The following is a 25,111-nucleotide window of genomic DNA, read 5'->3' as shown; positions in this document are numbered from 1 at the left end:
ATAGGGACCTCCCCCCTTCTATCGCGAGGTTCAAGTTCTGGGACTGGTAGGACAGCTAACTGGCTCAGGTTTTCGTCTCCCCGCTCGTTCGAGGCTTCTCCAACTCAGCCACTTCCTCAGAATCGGGTGGCACCTCGGTAGTACTCTTTCCATTCGTCATTGTCTCTTGTTCCTCTGCTGTTGCCGGAGGAGGCGGCGTGGGGGGTTTAGCTTTCGGTACATTTTTGCTCTTGACGAGGTTGACGAGGCGGTCTCCTACATCGCTTGCACCGTCCAGACCTCCAATTTTGGATTTGAACGATTCCGCGTCACGGAGCATCCTGGATCAGCATTAATCATTATCCACCAATGTCTTAAGAGTGTATGGGAAAATACCTAGCTTGCGCACCCTCACTTCCCAGCACTACATCCCCAAAGGCCTTCCCCCATTGCTCCATATAACCTTTAAACACAGGTTCCATAATCATCTTGACCGCCATGTCCGGCAAATGCTTGCTCATCACCCGATGCAGCGTAATCGTTTCTTTCGTCAGCGTCTCCATATATTTGTTCACGGCCCCGTCATCAGCCGACTCCCAGTTTATCAGCTTCATTGCTTTAGCGTGAGATGCTGAACGACCAGCCATAATATCAACGAGTTTGTCGTAGATGGACTGCTGGTGTTCGAGGTAGGCACGGCGGACCTTATCAAACTCGGCCATGAGGGAGGAGACGGCGGAGCCGGAGCCGGCATGGCGGCGAACAAATTCGCGAACATGAGGAATGAGGCTGCTGATGAAGGATAGGGCTTGAGCGGCGAGAGCGAGGTGTTTGGTGGTAATGTTTTTGAGGCCGGCGGAGCGGGTTGCGCCGGCGCCGAGAATGAGTTGGGTGCAGCGGGAGTTAAAGAGTGTGAGGTAGGAGAGAATAGAGCTTGCTATTTCGGTCGTCATTGAGGGAATGCCGGTGTTCAGGTGGAGGAAGGATGAGAGTCCGTGGAGACAAAGGATAGCGGAGATTGGGAGAATAAACGTTTCACTTTCAATAACGGCGGATCGGTTGGTGACTTTGGAAGAAGCCCCGGGGGGTGTTGAAGTTCCAGAATCACCGTTAACCTGTCCTACAAGCATGCTTGCAAGAGTGCTCGGCGGTGATTGACTAGCAGGAGGAAGCCAAATTTTGCTTCCTGAGATCCAGGCTTCAGCATCTTCGGTGCTAGCAGACAGTATCCGAGTCAACTCCTCCTTGTCGGCATCGGTGAAGTCGCTGGCATTCCAAGGGTCCGCTTCCATTCCTGTAGCCAATGCTTGACGTTCAGATTCACTCATGTTTTGCACGAAATCTTTGATGTGCCCATTGACAACATTCTTTAGGGCCGTTCCACCGCGCCCAGATACCGCTTCGCACTCATTGGCGAAGAGCAGATTTAGTGTAAAGTAACGAAGAAAGTTATCCACAGATAAATGCGTGCTCTGCGCGGACCTTACCCTCAGAACTTTGACGATCTTCTCTTGAGCGATATCGACTGCCTGGCCAAGAAGATTGGACATGTCGAGTGTCAGGTGCATTTCTTCCTGGATATCCACGACAGAGCTTGCTCTTAGACGACCCGAGTTCAACCGGCCATCGATTGCAACCATATTTGGACTTCTCGGAGGTGATTTGGGAGACCTAGGAGACATCAACTCAGAGGGCGGTTCTCCGAGAGTGCTGGTCACGTCTAACAAGACCTTGACTTGCGCCCCTAATCTCCTCAGAGTCTCGCCAACGCCGATATATGTCTTCTTCAGAAGTTCTTCAGCATCTTCGGGATCCAATGCCCGAAGATTCCTCGCTAGCATAATTGACTTGTCTTGCGCATTCTTCTGCCTTCCTCCCCCAACGGTGGACGCAGACATGATTGATACCGCATCATCATCATTTGACGCAGGCATCGGTCGCCTAATGATGTTTCTGACCTCTCGTAAAACCGACTCGCGGAAAGCAGTGGCGGCGGGAGTTATATGGCGAGCCCGATGCAAGCCACTCAGATTTGACAATAGCTCCGTTCTGAACTGCTCGCCCATCGCCAAGTACGCTGGATATGCAGATGGCTCTCGGATAAGGTTACCTCTAACGCGCTGTGAGGAGCTGCTCCAGCGTTGTAAAGTGTCAGCAGTCGAAACAGACTCAACATGATGCCTGAGGTCACCCATCAAAGCATTCAAAAATCTGGTCTCGTAAGCCCTCCCAATTCGTAATCTTAAAGAATCGAGGTCAGTATTGACCCCTTTCAAAGCTGTCGCGCCTCTGAGATCCCGAAGCTGGATATCGGTTTTTTTGCTCTCGCCTGCGATTAGCCTTTCTAAGCCATCTAGTTCGTCTAGCGCATTTTCCATCTCACCCTCGTCTACAAGAGATTCGCAGGTCGCAACGGCTTCCACAACTCGCTTCAGCTGCTGAACCGCATCACTTAGCTTTTTGAGATTTTCCCTCCTTCGCCTCTTCTTCACGATCCTGAGACCCCCTACGGCCATTTCCTGATCCAAATTTGCCAACTCTGTTCGCAGCGTCTTGATGCGATCTACAGACTCGGCTGCCTCAGAATGAAGTTCACGTAAAGACCCCAAAGCAGCGAAAAAAGATGTCGATGCAGTTGATATCGACGAGATGAGATGCACCTCGATTGTATCCATGTACCAAGATAGCTTTTCCTGCAGAATAGCGTTGGTCGCTAAAGCCTTTCTTGGGTTCAGCGTACTCCCATTCGCGTTGGAGGTTCTCCGCTGGTCTGGCGATCCCGCTGTGGGCTTGACGACTTCGGACCTTTCACTGACAACATCAAATGTGCGAGGATTTTCGAGATGGAAGTCTTCTTCGAAATAAACATTAGGTATTGTAGAGAGAGGTGTAATCGCGTGCGCTCTTCTGCCTGCTCCCCCACTCGACCTTCTTCGTATGGACGGTGTCTCGATGGAAGAAGCTAGAGAGGCTAGTGAAGCTTTGCGAGAGAGATTCGGCCGACTTATTGCTTTTCGGCCTTGATCAAGGAGGTCTGCGAATTCGTCGCCCTTTTTGCCTTTTCGAAGTATCTGGGTCGGATCTTCGTCCTCATTCTCTTTAGCGCGTTGTAGTGCTTCATACAGCCCCCCCACTTGAGTAAGATACGACTTGAATTCGGACGGGTCGACATGGGGAATGTTCGTAAGAGTGACGGGAGGAATGTCTCGAGTGGTCGGCGGTTTATGTGCACTCGAAGCTGGAGCAGATGTGTGGGGAATAAGCCCTGTTCGGACTATGGGTGGTTGAAGGAGGGTCGATATAGCTTTACGTATCAGCATTATTTTCTGCCAGTTGAGTGTACAGCTCACCATTTTGACTGGACTCAACCAGACCATGCAAATGCAATGCCGTGTCTAATGATCCCCCTATAGAACCCGCGATTGAATGTATCGAGCTGGCCGTGGAACCTCTCCGGCGCTGGAATCTCCCACTAGAGCCCGGCCTCAGACTAAACTGTCAGCACCTCCTTCGCCCCTCCAGCAGACCCTATGACTGACCTGGGAAAGGGATAATCGTTTCTCGTGCGAGTGGGCGATATGGGGGAGGAACTTTCGAATGAAGGCCGGGGCGCCGGGGATGCCATGGCTTTCTAGCTCTATAGAGCTGGGCTTTTGAGCCTGGGTTGGCGACTGCGACTGTGACTGCAACCTCCACTGCGCACTCCGTTTGATTCTCGGGACCTCCAGCCTCCCCACAGCAGTCGGTGCAGCTTGCAATTCGAGTATCACAGAACAGACTTGTGGCGTTGTTGGACAAGTCCCGGAAGGGGTAGATGATTGAGAGGCCACGCAGGCCTTGGTAAACAAAACACTGCTCGTTGACAAATCTGATGGTGGCTATCGGGGGATCATTGCCGGGAGAAGATGGGCGCAAGGCGGTGGGAGTGGATACATAGATTTTCTGGACTGAGCATTATTGTCGTGAGTGGTCATGTAGGGAATTCGAATTCATTCCTGATGTTAACTATCTTGGGAGTATGCGCCTCTTCAGCCTTTGCGACATGCGGCTCTGCTATTGGACTTGGACAACCCTGTTGGCTCGGAGCTGCAAGGGCCGATCCTCCGTACGCTAATGCAAGCACTTCGACGCGAGATGCCAACCGCGACTCGACGCGTGAACCTGAAAATTAAGACCTCCCCTCACCTAACCTCACAACCACAGCTGAACCAACCCTCTTTCCAAGACGACGACAACAACAATAACCACGATAACGACGATAACGACGATAACGACGACATTACCCTCGCTTCTATCGCAACAGATCAAGAAAACTTCTCTGTCACGCACACTGCCCAAGATCTCTTTGCGCAATCATACCCGGCTTGTTGATATCGCATCTTCATCAACCCCTTTTCTCCCCGCGCAGCCTCCACAATGGACCACCGATCAGTCTACAGCTTGCCCGTCCTTGCACCGGAAGATCAGGGCGATGATACCCGCCAGCAGCTGCAAGCACAGCTGATGCAATTTATCCTACAATTTCGACTCGATAGCGTGTTTATTTATCGGTGAGTGCCCCCCTGAGTCTACAATAGCCTGTCTAACATCCATCAGTGACCAGATCCGCGAGAATGTCCTGCTGAAGCAATACTACTGCGACGTCGATGTTGGCCACTTGAACTCTTTCAACGAAGAACTCGCACACAGACTTAGTAAGGAACCAGCGGAAATAATCCCACTCGTAAGTACCCTGGTTTACTGCGGGGGCTCAGCTCTGACAAAGTGCAGTTCGAGGCAGCTCTAAAGAAGTGTACGCATCGAATCGTATACCCTTCCGAGCCGGATAAGCAACTCCCCGAACATCAACTCCTCCTCCATTCCGCAGCTAGTGATATCTCTATTAGAAATCTCGACGCGCTTGCCATCTCTCAATTAGTCTGTGTTCCAGGAATTGTGATTGGCGCATCAGTACTCTCCTCAAAAGCAACTGCGCTTCACATTCAATGCCGAAATTGTCGTTCAATAAAGGTTCTGCCTGTTGCTGGCGGTTTCGCTGGTGTCTCCCTACCGAGATTTTGCGAAAGACAATCCGAACTGCAAGAGGACAAGTGCCCGATGGATCCATACGTCGTGGTTCATGAGAGCTCTCAATTCGTTGATCAGCAGATAATCAAGCTTCAAGAGGCCCCAGATCAGGTTCCGGTTGGAGAGCTGCCTCGACATGTACTCATCTCCACGGACAGATACCTGACGAATCGCGTAGTTCCTGGATCAAGATGCACGATTACTGGCATTTTCTCGATTTACCAAAACAAACAATCAAAGGGGTCCAGCACAACCTCAGCCGTAGCTATCAGAACACCCTACCTACGAGCAGTAGGAATCCACACCGATGTAGATACCACGGCTAAAGGAAACGCCATCTTCTCGGAGGAGGAAGAGCAAGAGTTCCTGACCATGAGCAGAAGATCTGACCTCTACGAAATATTTGCAAACTGCATTGCTCCATCGATTTATGGAAACCAGGATATCAAGAAAGCCATTGCTTGCTTGCTCCTCGGTGGATCAAAGAAGATCCTCCCAGACGGAATGAAGCTACGTGGAGATATCAACGTCCTCCTCCTTGGTGACCCCGGTACGGCAAAGTCTCAGCTGTTGAAATTCGTTGAGAAAGCCGCTCCAATCGCCATCTACACATCCGGAAAAGGTTCCTCAGCAGCAGGTCTCACAGCTTCCGTTCAGCGCGATCACACAACGCGAGAATTCTATCTGGAAGGAGGGGCCATGGTGTTAGCCGACGGAGGAGTAGTATGTATCGACGAGTTCGACAAGATGCGAGACGAGGACAGAGTAGCCATCCATGAAGCCATGGAACAGCAGACCATCTCGATCGCAAAGGCCGGTATTACCACGATCCTCAATGCTCGCACATCAGTGCTGGCAGCCGCAAATCCTATTTTCGGACGCTACGACGATCTGAAAACCCCAGGCGAGAACATTGATTTTCAAACCACGATTCTCTCTCGTTTCGACATGATTTTCATTGTCAAGGACGAGCATGATCGTGGCCGAGATATCAAGATCGCTAAGCACGTTATGGGTATTAACATGGGCGGAAGAGGCGTAGAAGAGCAAGCCGAGGCTGAAATCTCAGTCGACAAGATGAAACGATATATCAGTTACTGCAAATCGTAAGTCCTGAAACCCATTCCTCAAATATCATGATGCTGACAAAAGCCCCAGACGCTGCGCCCCCCGCCTCTCCCCCGAGGCCGCCGAAAAGCTCTCTTCTCACTTCGTCTCGATCAGAAAGCAAGTCCACGCTGCTGAACTAGCCTCCAACGCACGCTCCTCGATCCCCATCACCGTCCGCCAACTCGAAGCCATCATCCGCATCTCCGAGTCCCTGGCCAAGCTCTCCCTCTCTACCATAGCAACGGAGCAACACGTCGACGAAGCCATCCGCCTCTTCCTCGCCTCCACCATGGACGCCGTCAAGATGGGCTCTGGCCAGGGCAGCAAGGAGCTGAACGACGAAGTGAATAAGGTGGAGGACGAGCTGAAGAAGCGCCTGCCGATTGGGTGGAGCACGAGTCTCAGCACGCTGAAGCGGGAGCTGTGCGATGGCAAAGGGTACAGCGAGCAAGCGCTGCAACGGGCCATTACGATACTGCAAAGACGAGACACGGTTACGATTCGGGGCCAGGGCAGCCAGGTTTATAGGAGTGGTGCTTAATTCTTGGTGTGCTTAGATTTATATCCCTTCCTGTTAGCTTTCAAGGTTTACCATACTATAGCCTGCATTTCCCGAAGTTTTCTACCGCCCCCCCTTTTTTTCCCCCTCTTTTTTCTTCTCTTCCATTTCCTCTTCTTTTCCCCTCCATTTTTTTCTTGTCATTTCTCTTTTCCGAGACGAGGACGGAAATGAACATTTCATATAGCGCTTTTTTTTTTCAATTTTTTTTTTCGGGACGCCAGTTAAGCCAGTCGTGGTGTTGCGTTTATTTGTTGCTATTGGACTATTATATTCTTTACTCTCTCATTTTAGTTTAGTTTTGTTTAGTCTATTTCAGATAAAATCAGATAGTCTGGTTTGGTTTACTACCATGGATGAATAGATGGTACAGTAGGGGAAAGGGGGAAGGAGAGGAAGGGTTCTGATGATGATGATGAGGTGGGATGGGATGGGATGATGGGATGGGATGATAGGATGGGATAAGATGGGCTTATTTAATTTTCTTACTTGCTAAGTACAGAACCCAAGTAGCTAGCTAGTCTAATTAGGTAGACAAGTAGATAAGATAAAATAAGCCAATCTAGAAAAGAGTCAAATATAAGAAGACGCAGAGATGCAAAGGAAAGGAAATTTTATCATTGCGTTGCCTTTACTTTACTCTACTGTATTCTACTTTCTACTTTCTACTTTGATTTAATTCGTTTTATTATCTTATCTTATGTCGTCCTCACTTAGTTAGTCAGTCGGTCAGTCAGTTAGTCAAGATCACTTACCTTACTCACTACTTACCTTACTCACTTATGCACTTACCAACGCCCATGCATTACATTTTCATCTTTCTTAGAATCTTTCCGTCTTTCTTTCCTTTTCTCTCTCTCTCTCTTCTTCCCTTTCTTCTTTTTTCCCTCCTCTTTCTTCTTTTTCTTCTTCTCTCCATCTCTCTCCATCTCTCTTCTTGATACTAAAACCCAATTCTAAAACCTATCTATCTATCTATCTATCTATCTATCCATCAAAATCCAGGTATTGAGATAAAGACGAAGTAGATAGATAAATAGATAAATAGATAGATAGCTAAATAGCTAAATAGATAGATAGCTAAATAGCTAAATAGATAAGAAGGTAAGCAGGTAGGTTAACACAGCATGCAAAATAACCAAGTAAAATAAAGAAAGGTATCGCTTATATCGCTTTTATGAATTTCTTTTCTTCCTTTCTCGCTCGCTTGTAATTTTTTGCACGTATGCGTGCCTGCATAACACAGCAGTTACATATTTTCTCCCCCCCCTTTCTACCACCGAATTTCAATTGCCATGCCGGCCACGGCACCATATCGTAATCGTCTGTCGTCATCTATTCGGGGCAGGCTTCCAGAATTCCATACCAGTTAATATTCCTACACACCCTTCTCCCGCCGAACAACTCGCCCTTTATATTAAACCCCTTATCCCTTCCGAAACTCCATTTTGATTTTGCTCTCTCACCCATGAACTCTCATCCTACTCCCCAACACTGACAGCCCCATCAACCACCTCGCCACTGACCACCCTCCCAGAATTTTTAGGCGGCGCAACTTGTAACCTCTTCGCATCCCTCTCGCCCTCCACGACACCCGCCTCCAAAGCACGCTTCACAGCTCCAGCCTTCTCTCCATTCGCAGCGCCAGCCGCAACCAAACTCGCGCTCCCCGTCGATTGGCGGTGCGAAACCTCGTTCTGCTTCAAGGCTTTTTCGTTCGGAGCAACACCAGTCTCTTTCGTGGCTTTGGCGGCGAGTTCTTTGCGACGTCGCGCTTCTTTCTCTCTGCGTTCGTTTTCTTTGCGCAGGGCTTTCGATTCAAATTCGTGCCAGTCGCCTTGGAGGGCGGCGAGTCTATTTTCCTGGTCAGTATAATGATTTCACATCGAGAGAAGGAAGGTGGGGAGTGAACATACTCAGTAGCCTGTCTCGGTACCGGATCCTCCGTCGTGAAATACGGATGCTCCAACACATCACTTGCACTCGGCCTCTTCTCGGGATCATACTGAAACATCGCCTCCAGCAAGTCGTAAGCAGCCGGCGTAACCCTCTCCTTGTACTTTTCTGCGAACACGTTCGCTCTTTTCACGGTAGGTCTCAGCAGCGCAAACCAGGCCATGTCGGTGTAACCAGGCCATGCCTCTTTCGTAGGTGTGCCGAGCACAGCCCAAATCTTGTCCAGTTGGGAAATCTCACCGCCGTCGCCGGGGAAGATGGCGTGTTTGGTGAAGATCTCGACGAGCACGCAGGCGGCACTCCAGATGTCAACTGCAGGCCCGTACTGCGTCTCACCGAGAAGTAGTTCAGGGGAGCGATACCAGATTGTAATGACGCGGTTGGTGTAGTCGAGTTGTCTTCGCTTGGCGTAGAAGCGTGCGAGACCAAAGTCGGCAATCTTCAGCTGTCCGTCACTGCTGACCAGAATATTGGCTGCCTTTATGTCACGGTGTAGAACGCCACGTCGGTGCAGGTAGTCGAGTCCCTCGAACATCTGCTTTGCAAGATGCTTCTTGTGGGCAGCCTCTAGCTTGAAGGTCGGATGGTTCAGCAAACCAGTGAGATCGTGAGAGAGATATTCAAAAACCATAAAGCAGTCATTCTTCTCCACCATAACCTCCTGCAGGTTGACAATGTTGTGGTGCTTCAGCGATTGAAGTAACTTAATCTCTCGAACAGCTGTCACCGGGAAACCATCGCGCTCGCCCTCCATGCGGATCTTCTTCAAAGCGACCATTTTCTTCGTGTAGACGTGAATGCCCTTATAGACCTTGCCGTACGTGCCGGATCCAACAACCGAGTCGTTGCCACTCTTCCTGTAGTAGACAGAGTCCGACTTTCGGAAGTCCTCCGAAAGCTGCGGCTTCTCCTTCGCCCTTTTCATAATCTTCTTGACCTTTCGCGTAGTGGGAGCAGATTGCTGTGGCTGAGCGGGTGCCTGAGCCTGGCCCTGGGTTGAAGCATTGTTCTGGGGGGTTTGTTGTCCGCCGGAAGCGGGCCCTGTGGGAATGTTCCGAGAGTTCGGTCCTTTGGGACCAGCAGAGGCAAATTGGACGCTGCGTGCTGGTCCCGAGTTCAGCTTCTGAGAGATATCGAGTTTTTGCGAAGTTGCCTGGACAGACTTCTTAGGAATCCCAAAACTGACCCCACCAAATTTAGGCTTTGAACTTTGCGGTCCTGTTGGAACTGGTCGACTCGCTGGCGGCGGCATTGCCTCTTCGTCCTTTTTCTTGTTCGCTTCCTTATCCTCAACCTGTAGGTCCTTCGATGGTCTGAACAGATCTTCGGCATCCTCCTCATCCACAACTTCGGGCTGCGGCTGGGAATCGGTCTTGCGCTGGGGGGTACCGACATTGGAACCAGCTTGCGAACCAGACTGGGATTCTGCATGCAATGCTGTTGTAGCGGGTATTTGCTGCGGGGGAGAAACATGCTGTGGAGACGTGTGCTGTGGGGTCGAATTGTGTGGTGTGACATGTTGCGGTGTTGCATTTCCGGGACTGACATGTTGTCCTCGTCCCATACCAATTGGACCGTTGTTTGGATTATTCGCTGAACTATTAAAGTGTGCATTTTGAAAATGTCCACCCCGGCCGCCTCTATGATCACCCCGACCACCCCGAGGATGAAAGTTGTTACCGCGATAACCTCGAGAATTGCCACGATAGCTGGTTTGGTATGGCGCATTGTTCATGGGTCCTGTGGGTGTTGAGTAGGGAGGAGATTGTGCATTGTTGTAGTACTGTCCTTGGGGAGCCACGGGGTAGGGCTGTTGGTGGGGCTGTTGGTAGTGATTCGGGGTGTACTGACTGCGATGACATTAGCTAGTGAACATTGGTGAGCATCAAGAGAGGGGGAAGGGGTGGACATACCCATGGTGGCTCTGTGGTGAAAATTGAGATTGTCCCACGTAGTTGCCTCTTCCGGCCCCATACGGCGAATGTTGTGGAGAGCCTTGGTATGAGTTTGGTGTCATATGAGGTTGAGGAGATTGGGAATATCGAGGATCGACATGGGGCCCCGGATTATATTGAGGCTTCAATGGGAAGGCGGCCTGCATGGGATTTTGATTGTAGCCTTGTTGGCCTTGGAAGCCACCTCGGCCATACATCTTATCGGACTTGACCTCAATACTGTTCGCACCTGAGGCAGCAGCAGGGGTGGGAGTGGAATTTCGGGCTCCTTTACCCTTCAAGTCGATGCTGTTGGCACCCGAAGCACTTGGGAAGGATGGCCGTCCAGATTTTGGCTTGCCCTTTCCGGCGCGGTAATCGTCTCGCGGATGCTCGTCCCGAGAACCCCGTCGACTTCCGCCACCTCTATCTTCTCTGGGTGACTTGCCACGTTCTCTAGCAAATTTGGGTCCTTGCGGCGAAGGTTGTCGAGAGCGAGAGTGATTTGCTGGGCCAGAGCGATCGAAGCCAGGAGATCTCCTACCAGGAATCGGAGACCGGCCTCTCTTCTGTTCCTTACCTCTAGGTCTGTCAAATGGAGAACGCTCGCGCTTTGGCTCCTTCCCCTTGTATTTGTTGAATGGTGAGCGATCTCGCGACCTGTGCGATTGTCTTGTAGGCGTTCTCTCACGTCTCGGCAGAACCTCGGATTTGCTAAGAGCCTCACGTCTTTCGCGTCGAGGACTCGGGGAGCGACCACGTCTGTCGAACGTGCCAGGATCTCGGGAGTACTTGGACTTGCCCTCACGGTGAAGATTAGAAGGTTTTCGGTCCGGGGATCTTCTACGGGCTGGTCCAGGGGAGTATTTCGGCCGTCTCTTTTCCGATCCACGGTCTAATCTCGAGGGACTTCGCGATGTATCTCTCCTCGACTTCTTATGGGTGCGCGGTGGCGATGGACTGCGGGTCTTGCGACGTTTTACTGATGATGATGGTGAGTGGTGGGTACTGCTTCGTTTTGGCTTGTCAGAGCCTCTCGTGTCCAGCAGCTCCCGTCCTCGATTACGCTCCCGCACCTCCTCCCTCGAATCTCGCAGCGGTGATCTAGAACGTCGTCTTCGCTCCGGGCTTCGGTCGCGCGGGGGACGCTCACTTTGTGTGGCAGGTCGTGATTTGGGAGGACGGTCCTTGGAGTCTCGAGCAGGCGACGGGCGTCGGTCGTTGAACTTGCTGCTGCGGTCGCGCGATGGGGATCTTCGCACTCCTCTGTCTACTCTACCTCTGTCTCGGCGATCGTCTCCGTGGCTCCAACTGTCTTTCATGTCGACATACCGGCCTCTTCGGGCTGGTTTGCCTGCGGGTTGGTGCTGGGGATGGGGATGGTGGTCGGCGTTTTGGGGCGAGGTGGGAGGATTGAGGTTGAGGCTATGATCGTGGTCGTGGTCGTGGCTCGAATCTGAGGGATGTTCTGCGATAATGCTTGCATGGGCCGCCATAGCCGAAGAGGGCCGTAGTGTAGTGTAGTGTAGGTAGGGTGGGCTTGCTTGGGTTGATGTCCCAGGAATAGGTGACAGCTTGCGCGACCAAAACAAAAACAAGAACAACGGCGATGAGCTTTTCGAGCACCAGAAGGAAAGGGAGGCCCTTCAACCCGATAGATGGGGAGAATTGCACCACCTACCGTTGTTGGCTCTGGCTTTGGATGAGGCTCTGCCCTGCTCTTCCCTGCCCTGCCCTTCTCTGCCCAGCAATCAACCGGGCCGGTTCAGCCCCGGCAGTTTTGCCCCAACCCGTCCTAGTGGCTTCCGACCCTCAGCAGTCCTCCATCCTCCCATCGCCCTCCCTCTCCACCCATCAAGATCATATTTCAATGTCACGGCATATTTTTATCTACGTAGCGCATCACACGCCCAATCCAAGGACTCTCACGTTGATCCAGTAGGGAAAAAAAACAAGAATGCATCCACCCCATCCTCTGCCTCAAGGAGTTCCGATGCCCCCAGGCTCTTGTAAATGCGCGTCCAAGTGGTAGGTATGCTTTGTTCCGTGCAGTACAACATCACCCCCAAGGCGGCCAGCGTGATCGTAGTCTTGTAGTACAGCTGCTCAAGATATATCCAGCGTAGTTTTCTTTTATCATTTAGCTCATGCGCCAGTATGTGGTCTGTTGCTCATGATATATCCCAGAGACGTAGATGGTGAGTTGCAAGTTGCCAACGGCAGCCAGATATATCCGATTCGTGATGGCAGCCGGTGGGCGTATTATGTGGGTATCGGGCAGATGCTACCCACCATCGTGACAGTCCTGCGCGGAGCAGACCCGGGTCTGCAGATAGTATTCCGATCCCCCGTATGGTTACCTGCTCTCCCAAGAGCACTGCAGAGGCACAGGCTAGAATATCGTGATCAAGAATAAGCGCAGTGCCGCCACATCAAGAATGGGCGTCACATCCAGCCGGCATCAGTACGTACGCTATTGCAACAACATAGCGTCGAGCTGACACGTTCTCCATGCTAGGAGACTTGGGAAGTAAACATCTGGTCAAGGTGGAAACGAACCTCAGTCGTCTGCTCAGCCATTACGGAGTGCTCCATGGGAAAGTACTGTGGGGCTGTGATGATTCTCGGCGGGGGTCGTAACGCTGAGTGACGTTCAACGCGATGGTATATTCATACCCGTTACCTGATGACTGTAGGGAATTATTAGAGCAGGAATGGCATCCATATGGGAAGTCCAGGTAGTCCTCCGCGTTTCTCGGATCATGTAACAGCGGGCAGATGAGCCCTATTTGGCAGCTGTGGGCTGGACGCTGCCATAGGTCACCACCTGCGATATGTGTCCCCCACCCCAACGACGTTCGTAGCAACGATCAAAAAGCAATTTCAGCGACCTGAAGCCGTATGCGGATCGATATCTTGGATTTGCCGAGTTGGAGCTGGATATGGGAGTAGCTCAGAGGCTATATGGGTGACCCAGCAGGTTGATTTAGGATCCAGGATACTGCCCCACGAGCCACACAATTAAGCTGTCTCCTATTATCAACGTATTCGTTCTCTGTATTGCGAAGAAGATAGTTCTGAGGTTGCAGACACCGCTGGTGCATGTCTTGCTGAGAGGGCGGTGAAAAGGGATTGTGTTCAGGTCGGTATAGAGTCTGGTTTTCGACCTTGTTGTTGGTGCGAATATGCGCAGCTTCGCTGATCCTACATAATCATTAGATACTCCAAAGGTGCCCATAGATACATGGTCGGTATTGTCGATGGCGATGTTTATGTTGCCGACCTCCCTGTAAGACGGAGTCGGGATGAAATGGTGTCGCTGAACAGGGTTTGTAAGTGACTTGTGATTTCACGTAAGCGCCTTAGGTAAGCTAGCTACGCCGAGATAGGGATGGTGTCTGAACGGGCACACCCTCGTAACGACTGTTGGCATCCATCCCAAGAGATCAAATCCTATCTCTTTGTTTTATTATATTTCCTACTGCCATCGATGTTGTAGGTATACATATAGTCTATCGCTATCCCAGAAAAAAAAAATTAACAGCACCGCTTGGGATCAGTCCATCCTCTGGATATGCATGCCTTCAAGGAGATACTGCTCCTTCTACGAGTTCTATACTATTCGAAGTCCTCAAGGCTCAAGTGACGGTATGCAAGTAAGTCAAGGGAAGAAACATGCATGAGTTCCGCGCAATAGCCTCTATGGTTTATTGATGTCTACTTCTCACCAAGAACACGACAGTGTCCAAACGTACATACATACATATATAAAGCTTCATTTCCCGACACAGAAAAGGCCTTCGGAAAAATATAGAACCTCTTCCGCCCATCATCGTCCAAAACCACCTCCTAAGACCCCATAGCAACGGTCGCTTTAGAATCAGTTGATCCTCCGCGCTCCCGTCTCACCATCCAGCACCCAAGTCATCACTCCTGACATCGCAACCTCTATCTCGGTGGTATAAGGGGCAAACAGCGCCCCAAGCCGAGGTATTGCTTGCTGGGGAATTGCAGCAGCTTGCGGAGCAGGAAATTGCTGTTGTTGAGTCGTAGCTTGTTGCTGCGTAAGTTGTGGTTCAGTCGGAGCTCGCTGCTGCGCACCGAAAGTCTGAGCGCCCGGACCAATTCTCATAGCAGGATTGTGCTGAGCGCCGAGATGGACGGTGCCCGAGAAAGTAGTAGGTTGAGGGAGAAGTTGCTGCTGCGGAGGAGGGAAAAAGCCAGCGGCAGCTGGGCCTTGGGCGGTAGCAGCAGGGTGAAGCCCAAATGCGGAACCCGGATCGCTTCTCAGAGTATGCATACTTTGAGCTCTAGTGGGATCATGAGATTGCTGATTTGTTAACGGTTGAGCGTTCGCCGAGCCAGGTGATGTATCCTGAGGAAACGCAGGATTTTCTCTACGGCGACCACGGCCGTTCCTATTCCGGCCTCCCATCCAAGTAGAAGGTGCAGAGGAGCCAGAGCCGAAGGCAACGGCTCTCCTACGCCCAACAGCATTGATACTCTGAGTTGTAGAGTTGATGGGTGTGGTTTGAGGCGCGGTAATTTGACCTCTACCAAGACCAAGGGGATTCGGATTCTGGAGTCCTGGGCTGGCGGCACGAGGATGAGGTCTCGTGGTCTGCGGAACAGCTCCCTGAGATGTTGCGGCACCATGCTGAGCAGCAGCCATTCCAAAAGCTTGCATGTGCTGAGCGCCTCTCTGGGTGGTTGGGCTCTGGGCAGTAGCAGGGCGAAGGGCTGGTGACGTGCTTGTAGCAAGATCGTCGATCTGCTGAAAAAATGAAGGATATTGCGAAGGCTGGCTGCTTCCAAGTCCAAGAGTGCTCATGCTCTGGACAACTGGCTGTAACGTAAATGAGAGACTGGCTTGTTGTCCAGTAGGAAGCGCAGACGGTTGGCTTCTGCCGGAGCCTAGAGCACTCATATGCTGATTCGACGCTGAGCCAGCACCATGAGCAGGCTGGCCTCTGCCACTTGCAGGAGTAGCAGGAGAACTGAAATGCTGAGCAGCAGGAGTGGCGGTACCCTGAGATCTAACCAAGCCATGGGTGCCCATATGTGAAGCGTTGGTAGGACCGGGAAGTGATTGGCTTCTGCCACTTCCAAGAGTGTGGGAGTTCTGAGTATTTGCTTGGGAGGCAGCAGAGGGGCCGAACTGTTGGCCCGTAGGAGCCGCAGTATTCTGAGCTCTACCCATCCCATGGATTCCCGCCTGTTGAGCGGCAGGAACTTGCATAGGTTGGCCTCTACCGAGAGTATTGATATTCTGGACTGCTTGAGTTGGAGCGGCAGGCTGAGGGATAATCGGCTGGCCTCTACCGAGAGCATTTGTGTTTTGGACTGCCTGGATCGGAGCGGCAGGTCGAAAAGCATTTGCCGGGCTCATTCTGTGTGCCATGCTCACAGCAGCAATTTCAACCGCAGCTCTTGATCGAGGCTTCAAAGGCGGCAGAGGAGGTTGAGGACGAGCTGGAAGATTTGGTCGAGAGCCGGGCTCTGGTCGAGTTCCGGCGTTCTCGGTGGCAGCAGCATGGCCACGCTCCTGAGCACCCTCCCGTGGATCATCAAGACGAGTAGTGACGATAATAGGCAGAGTGGCAGTAGACGACTCGCCCGCATTCGGAATGTCAACCACCATCGTCTTCGCCAGCGTAGCCACCCTCCCCCTCCTCCTCTTCAGTCCCCCGGCCATCCTCCTCTCAAAATTCCTCATCCTCTTCTCCTCATCCTTCGACTTCTCCCTCTCCCTCTGCTTCTGTATCGCATACCTAGGGTTGTTCGACTCCTTCAGCTGCTCGCTCTCCTCGTACACCGGCGGCTCAATCTCAAACCAGTCGTAGTCCTGCTTGAGTGGGTGCTCCGGTTTCTCGCCCTCATCAGACATGTACTTCTCGTCGTCGGTCGGTGGCGTGTCCAGCCCTGTCACCGGATCGACGTACCCCCACAGCATCATCCCTATGATATGGTTCTTCAGACGCAATCCCCTCTTCACGCTCTCCATCACCACCAGCTCATCTGGCCGATCCAAATGCGCGTTTCCCTTGCCCCAGCCCTCAAGATGTCCCGTGCCGACCTCATCGTACCCTATCCCAAAAAGACTCAGATGCGCATATTCCTCCGGCGGCGCCCAATCATATCGAATCGCCGCCTTGATAACATCCACCTCCTTCGTGAACCTCTCCCGCCTCAACATCCTACGTAGCGGCGTCAAGCCCTTCTGCCCCAACATAAGCTTACGCAGGTGATCGTCTGCCGGCCCATCAATCGGGTCGTTGAATCGCATATCCAGCTTCACGACAAACAGCTGGATGTTGTACAGATCCATATTCGTGAAGTAGCTTCTGCTGTGCATGACCTGGGCGCGGCGCGCGCTCGTCGATATGTCCATAACCAGCCACATCTTCTTGAGAGTGAGGCTCATGCCGGCCGGCGTGCGGTGGCCCTGCCGAGCGAGGCAGGCCAGGATGTCGCGCACGCTTTTCTCTCGGTGAACGACCATCTGCAGCCAGCGCAGGCTGGGAACCTTGCGCACCTCCTCTTTACGGATGGGATGCGGCCTACCTACGGGGTCCGGCATGCAGAGCGACTCGTACAGCGTGAAGGGAAAGACGCGGGAGGACTCTGGAGCTTGGGCGGCGGCGCAGGCGCGTAGCGCGTGTGAGAGGTGGCCGTTGAGGATGTTATTGAAGGGCTGGGACATGCTGTAAAGGGTGAGGAGGGAGGGCATGTCCATGTATTTCGCCAGCTCCATCAGCAGTTCGGGCGCGCTGGACATGCGGACGAACCAGTCGCGGGTGTTTTCGTCTGTTGCATTCTCTTTCCCTTTGCCCTTCACCTTCTGATCGCACTGGTCGGTATCCATGTCCACATCCATCGCATCTACATCCATCTCATCATGCACCTCCACATTTATCAAACTCCCCTCCCCCTCCCCGTCCCCATCCCCCCATCCCTCAACCATTCCCTTCCTCCTCATCCTCTCTTCCTCCACACCACCACCCATAATCCCCGCAGCAGCCACCTCCTCCTCCGAAACCCACCTCCTCGCTCTCTCCGCCTGCGCCCTCCGCTCTCGAAGCCGCTCCCAGTCCTCGTCGCTCTGCGTGCTGGCGAGCATCACGCGTGCAATCTCGTTCTCCCAGACTGCGCTGAAGGCGCGTGCATTGGACGGATTTAGTGGCTGGGGAATGTGCGGAGTGGGCGTGAGGGGGGGGCGTAGGCGGACATTGGCCGTTGGGGGGTCGTTCGCGGGGTCGGGGTGGTTCATTCTATGTTTATTTTGCGTGTACTATGTGTATTCAATGTATAGTATGTATGTATGTATGTGTTGTGTATCTTCGTTCGCGCCTGCGAAGTTGGCGTTGTGGTGTTTGGGAAAAGTCTTTCGAGAGTCTGGTGATGAGTGTGGGAGAGAGAGAGTGTGTGTGTGCGAGAGAGGAATAGCGCTTGTCGGAAGTCAACAAACGCTAGCACACTAAGCGAGGTAAAGTCACGTTTTCGAAAACCGTCACCCCTATTGGCAAAGTATGTCTACGGCATGAGTGGATAGGCAGAGCGCTGGTGCGAAATCTCATAAGTTCCATCCATTATCGTCCCGTAAACGCCACTGCCTAAGCTAGAAGAGAGATAGATGTCGCTTTAACTCCTTTCCCCCCACATGAGGGAAGTATGCATCTCTCTGGGTATCCACAATCATTTCTCTGCCAGCATCTCAACCCTCACGACGCTCATCCATCGGTACATCATGGATATCCTTGCATGTGATCGCCTCCGCAACCTTCCAGATCTGAATCAAATTATCATCCGCAGCACTGCATACTACCCAAGGCTCATTGGGGTTCCAGCTGAATTCCGCAAGATGGTTCGTGTGGCCGCCATGCATGAACAGCCTGGAGAAATATCAGTATGACCATTTATACCTGGAGTTATCGTGTACTCACATCTCTGGAGGTCCATCCGCCTGATCTTCTGGCATTTGCTCTTCGCCAACTCTGCTAAGATCCCAGACGATAATTCTACGGTCATGACTACCGCTGCCAAGAATTGACTCCTCGTATGGATGCCAAGCCAGAGAAGTAACGGTATCACCATGGCCCTCAAGCGAATGCAGCTTATCCTTCAGATTTCTCAGATCCCAGATACCAATCGTCTTATCGTCAGAGGCCGTAGCCAGGACGAACTCAGAGAAATGGTTGAACGCCAAGGAATTGACGGAGTCTGTGTGAGCATCACACGTAATGATAGACTCTGTGGTGTTAGGGTGCCGGGTATCGAGAATTTGAAGGGTGCAATCATCTGAGACGGTTCCGATGAGAGACTTGTGGAACGGGTGGTATTGGACGTCGTTAACAATGGCAGTGTGATGCGTGTAGACGGAATCTGCATTGATGTTGGTATGAGCAGCCCCGAGGCTTTTGACGTCCCTACCAAAATCAGCCAGTGCAGCGTCCCAAGCGTGAACCTACTTACCACAAACGAACCGTCATGTCCCTGCTACCAGTCGCAAGCTTTGCAGCCTCATGAGGGTTCCAGCACAGCCCAAATCCTTCTTCCGTGTGGCCTACTAGTTCCGCATCAGGACTTACAACGCCTTTCGGGTTGCTGCTGTGCTTGGTGCGATCGAAGATGAGAACTCGTCCGCCGGGAGCCATGGTGGCAATCATGTTGGGGTTTTGCGGTTGGTATCTCGCCTTATTTACCTCGCCCGGGTGATCAATCTTCTGTTCGATGGTCATCCTGACGGCGCCGTGCTCGGTACCTTGGGGGGATCGGTATGCATAGCCACCGATCTCTCCGCGTGGCTCATCGTAGTCGTAGGGGTCTGGGACAACGCCTTTCGGGATCTCGACGTTTGCAATTTGTAGGTAGTTTTGAGCGCCTTCTGATGTATAGGTGCCAATCAGCAGTCGATGGATGGTACAGTTCTTGCCCGCAGGCCTATCAGACTGTCAGATCCTACGCAGACTATAGCTCGGATAGGAGGGCAGCTTACTCCTTCTTGTCAGGGAACCATTGGGTTGTCAGAGTTGGCCACTCCAGCGCGGTGCTACATTTTTCAGCATCAGCCCATCGCGAGGGAGGCATTCCTTACCTAAGTATAAAATCGTAGATGAAGGGGGCATTCTTCTTCCACGACTTGTACTCTGTGATATTCTGGTGAGCTTCGCACGCGAAACAATTTCTGCTCGAGAGTCATACCTTCGTTTATGATCTTTTGCTCCATGTCTTGGTCATCACTCTCAATCTCGGGGACTGTGAATGTTGGACTGTATTAGCAAATAGCTCTTTGCGCCTCGGAGGCTGGAGCGGCAGACTGACTATCTGAGTCCATCGCAACGTCCTCGTTTCGATCCGCCATTTTTGGAAGTATGAGAATAAAAGGCGGCTTCTCCAAGTCAAAGATAGAGGTCGATGGGGAGGATGAGAGCGGTTGAGAGGACGAGATGTACTGTAGTCGCGTCGAGAAACGCGACTTCTCTAGCGCTTCTAGGCATTGTGGTCCAAGTGTTAAGCTCGACCTCCCGCTCTGACTTCTTCACCTCTTCAGCCTTGTCGAGCTTTCGCCTCTTCACCTCCTCCCTCCCTCTTCTTGCTTGCAGAACCCCAGATCATCACATCACCACGACCCGACGACAGCGAGTGTCCTATTCCTCGAACACCGACAAGAACGCGTAATTGAAAGCGCATTCTACCAGACTAGGCCAGACCCGTTCGACCCCCCGCCCTCACGACACTACCACATATAACACAACCCACATCGCATCGCGAAATATAGTACAATGGGTGTTCCCAAGTTCTTCAGATGGATGAGCGAGCGGTATCCCGCCATCTCGCAGCTAATTGCAGAGAATCGTATTCCCGAGTTCGACTGCTTGTACCTAGACATGAACGGGATCATCCACAATTGCACCCACAAAGACACCGACGATGCCATGTTCCGAATGACGGAGGAGCAAATGTTCATTGCTATATTCAACTATATTGAGCACCTGTTCGGCAAGATCAAGCCCAAGCAGCTCTTCTTCATGGCCATTGACGGAGTGGCGCCGAGAGCCAAGATGAACCAGCAGCGCGCGCGAAGATTCCGAACAGCGCTTGACGCCGAGAATGCCAGAGATAAGGCGATCAAGGAAGGAAAGGAGATGCCCAAGGAGGAGGCATTCGATAGCAATGCTATTACCCCAGGTACAAACTCCGACCGCTTTATAGCCCATGCTCTAAGCTAACTTTCTAAGGTACGGCTTTTATGCACAAGTTGACACAGCAATTGAAATATTTCATCAACAAGAAAGTGTCGGAGGACACTGACTGGCAGGGCGTTGAAGTTGTTCTATCCGGTCACGAAGTCCCTGGAGAAGGAGAGCATAAGATCATGGAATACATTCGGTTAGCCAAGGCGCAACCCGATTACGATGCCAATATTCGCCACTGTCTCTACGGTCTGGACGCCGATTTGATCATGTTAGGTCTCTTGAGTCATGACCCACATTTCTGCCTGTTGCGAGAGGAAGTTACCTTTGGAAGACAGAGCAAGGCAAAATCTAAGGAGTTGGAGCACCAAAATTTCTATCTCATGCACCTTTGCATTGTACGAGAATATCTGGAGTTGGAGTTTCAGGAGTTGAAAGAGCCTGGTGTGCTCTCTGCTTCTTTCGACCTGGAGAGGATTATTGACGATTTCATTCTGATGGCGTTCTTCGTTGGAAACGATTTCTTACCCAATTTACCCAACCTGCATATCAACGAGGGAGCGTTGGCGTTGATGTTCAAAGTCTACAAGACTGTTTTACCCAAGGCGGGTGGATTTATTAACGAGGGGGGTGTCATTAATATGCAACGTTTGGCTATGCTTTTGGAAGAGCTGTCTCATGTTGAGTACCGATTCTTCGAGTCAGAGAACTCGGACAAGAGTTGGTTCAAAGCTAAGCAGATGGCAAAAGAAGATGTCATGGTCAAAGGGAAGACCAAGGCAAAGGTGACCATGACCACGCCGCAGCGAGAGGTGTGGAAGCAGGTCAAGGCGTATGTGACAAGTCGCTCTGATCAGCCTCTGGATCTGCCTGGTACTCTTCCGGCAGCAGACAGAAAGTTTGTCCAGGAGCTCGCCGAGAGTCTGCATCTAGACTGGAAGACGGTGGAGAATGACGAAGGCGATCGTCATATGCAATTGTCTTTCCCCCCGAAGCTAGAGGGAGAGGATGAAGATGGCGAGGATGAAGATGAGGAGTCTCAACTTGCTATTCTGCGAGTCGTCAAGCAGTTTGACAATGCAAAGGTTGTGGATGTCTCAAAAGCAGACGCTCAAGCGGAGATGGACCGCCAATATGAGGTCAAATTCCAGGAATGGAAGGATACATACTATAAGGGCAAGTTCGAGTGGGATCGAAACAACGAGACGGAGCTGACCAAGTTATGCGAGAACTACGTCCAGGGTTTGCAATGGGTTCTCCATTACTACTACCGAGGAGTGGTATCTTGGCCATGGTATTATCAATATCACTATTCACCCATGATCTCAGGTAAGCTAAGCCAATCATGCTGCCTTTCTCTAGTCACTAAAGTTGCCTAGATGTCATCAAGGGCCTCAATGCTGATGTCAACTTCAAGCTTGGGCAGCCATTTCATCCCTACGAGCAACTCATGGGTGTGCTTCCCGATAGAAGTAAGACTATCGTCCCATCGGTCTATCATGATTTGATGACCAATCCCAACTCCCCTATCATCGATTTCTATCCGAGAGATTTCGAACTCGACATGAATGGCAAGAAGATGGAATGGGAAGCAGTTGTCAAGATTCCATTCATTGACGAGAAAAGACTGCTTGCAGCCATGGCGCCCAAATATCTACTCCTGAGCGAAGATGAGAAGTTCAGAAACGAATTCGGGGTAACGGTGAAATTTACCCATGATCCGCATGTCGACTTCATTTATCCTTCGTCTCTAGTTGGCGTCTTCCCTGACCTCCCACATTGCCACTGCGTCGAGAACATTTTTGATCTGCCGACAATTGAAGGCCTGGAATACCACGTCGGTTTGATGGAAGGTGTCAAGCTTGGTGATGCGGCACTCGCTGGCTTCCCAAGTTTGGCGACACTTCCTTACAATGCCACTCTGGGCTTCCACGGGGTCAACGTGTTCCAGCAAGATAGTCGTAACGAAAGCATGGTGGTGACTATTGAAAACACGGACGAACGCACCAACGTCAAGACCGCTATCACGAAGCTTGGTCAGCGAGTGTTCGTTGGATATCCCTTCTTGAACGAAGGCAAGGTAGTCAAGGTTTCTGATGAACTGTTTGATTACTTCCCTTCGGAGGATGGTTCGTCTCATGCAATTCAGAAACCTCATAGTCCTCACGAGATCAACGATTTTCAGAAGAAAGCCGAGAGAATTGAGAATAACTACAGTAAGCGTCTAGGCATTATTATTGGCACCGTCGAGTCGATCACGCATGTAGAGATGCTCAAGGGTCTGAGGAAGACGGACGACGGAGCAACGGTCAAGGAGTACGCTGTCATACCTGGAATGGAGACAGATTTCGCTTCTCAGGTTATCGTGGATGAAGTTGCCTCTGAGGATCAGAGATTTATCGAAAGAGCAGCTCTTCCCATCGAGGAGGAATTTCCTGCAGGCTCTCGAAATTTCTTCCTTGGAGAATTCAACTATGGTCGACCTCTCGAAGTAACTGGCCACCGCGATGGCAAGGCAGACATCTGGCTCTCGATCATAAAAGGAAAGGAAGTTGAATTTGGCAAGAACGTTGTCAATAGCCAATATGCGCAAACATCTTACACGCCAGCGTATGCGGTGGCGAAGATGCTAAATTTGAACGGTCTTGTCTTGAGCAAGGTCATGTCGTCTTTCTCCGTTTCAGCACTTGGCCTTCCCCGTCTCAACCTTGGACTCAATCTGAAGTTCGAAGGAAAGAAACTGAAAGTCCTGGGCTATTCTCGCAAGAGTGAGTCCGGTTGGGAGTACAGTAATAAGGCGATTAAACTTCTCACCGATTACATGACTCGATTTCCCGAATTCTTCGCTGGCATTTCACGCAATGCTCGTGCAAACGAATATGAGGAAACCGATTTCTACCCAAAAGAGATTGCCGGCGCGAAGATCAAGGAGATTGTCGCTTTCTTGAAATCCATTGAGAGCAAGAACTTTGAGAAGGTTCCTCTGGACGCGGAGCAGCTAGATTCAGATGTTGTCATGGCAATTGAACAGGCCTGCGATTACGCCCTAGCGAATGGGCCGAGTGTCGAATTCCAGAAATTGAAGGGTGTGCCTCGCAATGCACTGATGAAGCCCTCGGATGCGGAACACCGTCTCGGGAACCAGAAGTTCGCTCTTGGCGACCGGGTGGTGTACATCCAAGACTCTGGCCGAGTGCCGATTGCAACTCGCGGTGTCGTCGTTGGCATCTCTCGCACGCCGAGAACCACGCTTTTGGACATATTATTCGATGTCACTTTCATGAGTGGCACTACTCTGGGTGAACGTTGCTCACCATTCCGTGGTTCCACGGTCCCAGTTGCGTCCGTGCTCAACTTGACCAACAAGCAAGTCATTGCTGGATCCAAGGCTGCAGTGCAAAGACGCCCAGCCTCTACCAGCACACCATTGACTGCCAACGGCGGCTACGGTGCTCCAGCAGGACCAGGCGGCCGAGGTCAATTCCGCGAAGCCAGCGCTCCACCCCCCCTGAGAGGTTCCTTCCGCGGAGCCGTCGCAGGTCAGCAGAATGGTGTCCAGCGCGGCAACGGATTTGTACCGCGAGGTAGAGGCCGAGGTGGTTTCTCAAATGACAGTGCCTCTGATCCTTACATGCCCGGTATCGCAATCAGAGGTGGCTCACCCCATCTCAATGGACGTGGCGGCAGAGGCGCCCTGATGAATGGTAACGGTGTCCGACGAGGTGGCGCACCTTCTGCTCCTCAATCTTACAACGCCGTTCCTCCACCTTCCAGTATCGACGCTCGCGGACGTGGCGGCGGTCGTGGTCGAGGTGGCAGAGGTCGTGGCGCGCCTAGAGGAGGACGCGGTGGAGCTGCTTCGGCAGAGCAGTCTTAACCATCCTAAAACGAAAGGTTGGTCTCTGGATTAGCTAGGCTCTGGATAGGTGGGTATATTTCAGCATTGGAAATGCATCATGGTTGACGATTGCTACGATTTGGTTGACGACGTTCTGATTGAAACGCCCCACTTACTGGTATGATAGATGGGCATTTATGCAGGTGGTGGTGCGAGCAAGCGATCGATGCTTTTATCTTGGACTGAAGGAGGGAATAAGAGTCAAGGCGAAAGGGAAGCTGGTTTTCGGTCATTTAGACTGATACTGACTAACGAGGTACATAAAAAGTAGATAGATACATAGAGATCCCAACCCGACCTGCAATGGCCTGGAAGTGTATGTTTCGTATCTATATAAAGTCAAGACAAAATGCTTTGTTTGATGAAAGAGGCAGGAACAACAAGGCTATTCGGACAGCCTCTGAGCAATAGCAAT

At 51.6% G+C, this 25,111-nt stretch overlaps 6 protein-coding genes across 6 annotated transcripts; 2 read left to right on the top strand and 4 right to left on the bottom strand.

Moving 5' to 3' along the window:
• Positions 1-64: 64 nt before the first annotated feature.
• L3040_002843 (uncharacterized protein) lies at positions 65-3,604 on the bottom strand (the record flags this gene model as incomplete). The annotated part of the gene is made up of 4 exons (XM_007294767.1): positions 65-320; positions 376-3,283; positions 3,330-3,469; positions 3,519-3,604. The coding sequence occupies 4 exons, from the start codon at positions 3,602-3,604 to the stop codon at positions 65-67; spliced, it is 3,390 nt and encodes a 1,129-aa protein (XP_007294829.1).
• A 791-nt stretch (positions 3,605-4,395) lies between these two features.
• L3040_002842 (uncharacterized protein) lies at positions 4,396-6,697 on the top strand (the record flags this gene model as incomplete). Its single annotated transcript, XM_007294768.1, has 4 exons — positions 4,396-4,529; positions 4,576-4,702; positions 4,750-6,152; positions 6,205-6,697. The coding sequence occupies 4 exons, from the start codon at positions 4,396-4,398 to the stop codon at positions 6,695-6,697; spliced, it is 2,157 nt and encodes a 718-aa protein (XP_007294830.1).
• Positions 6,698-8,196: 1,499 nt separating this feature from the next.
• On the bottom strand, positions 8,197-12,101 carry L3040_002841 (uncharacterized protein; the record flags this gene model as incomplete). The annotated part of the gene is made up of 4 exons (XM_066155701.1): positions 8,197-8,569; positions 8,632-10,160; positions 10,218-10,521; positions 10,585-12,101. 4 exons carry the CDS (start codon positions 12,099-12,101, stop codon positions 8,197-8,199), a joined length of 3,723 nt encoding a protein of 1,240 aa, XP_066012674.1.
• A 2,384-nt stretch (positions 12,102-14,485) lies between these two features.
• Positions 14,486-17,875, bottom strand: L3040_002840 (uncharacterized protein; the record flags this gene model as incomplete). Its single annotated transcript, XM_007294770.1, has 1 exon — positions 14,486-17,875. The coding sequence occupies one exon, from the start codon at positions 17,873-17,875 to the stop codon at positions 14,486-14,488; it is 3,390 nt and encodes a 1,129-aa protein (XP_007294832.1).
• Positions 17,876-18,319: 444 nt separating this feature from the next.
• L3040_002839 (uncharacterized protein) lies at positions 18,320-19,966 on the bottom strand (the record flags this gene model as incomplete). Its single annotated transcript, XM_007294771.1, has 7 exons — positions 18,320-18,497; positions 18,549-19,031; positions 19,078-19,545; positions 19,601-19,654; positions 19,700-19,751; positions 19,807-19,860; positions 19,927-19,966. The coding sequence occupies 7 exons, from the start codon at positions 19,964-19,966 to the stop codon at positions 18,320-18,322; spliced, it is 1,329 nt and encodes a 442-aa protein (XP_007294833.1).
• A 421-nt stretch (positions 19,967-20,387) lies between these two features.
• Positions 20,388-24,675, top strand: L3040_002838 (uncharacterized protein; the record flags this gene model as incomplete). The annotated part of the gene is made up of 3 exons (XM_007294772.1): positions 20,388-20,793; positions 20,844-22,127; positions 22,178-24,675. The coding sequence occupies 3 exons, from the start codon at positions 20,388-20,390 to the stop codon at positions 24,673-24,675; spliced, it is 4,188 nt and encodes a 1,395-aa protein (XP_007294834.1).
• Positions 24,676-25,111: the final 436 nt, after the last annotated feature.

The sequence above is a fragment of the Drepanopeziza brunnea genome (genome assembly GCF_022702325.1).
Source record: "Drepanopeziza brunnea f. sp. 'multigermtubi' strain 214-2 chromosome Unknown ctg3, whole genome shotgun sequence".
NCBI lineage: Eukaryota > Fungi > Ascomycota > Leotiomycetes > Helotiales > Drepanopezizaceae > Drepanopeziza > Drepanopeziza brunnea.
The sequence above is the reverse complement of the archived record's forward strand: the minus strand, read 5'-3'. Positions and strand labels throughout refer to the sequence as shown.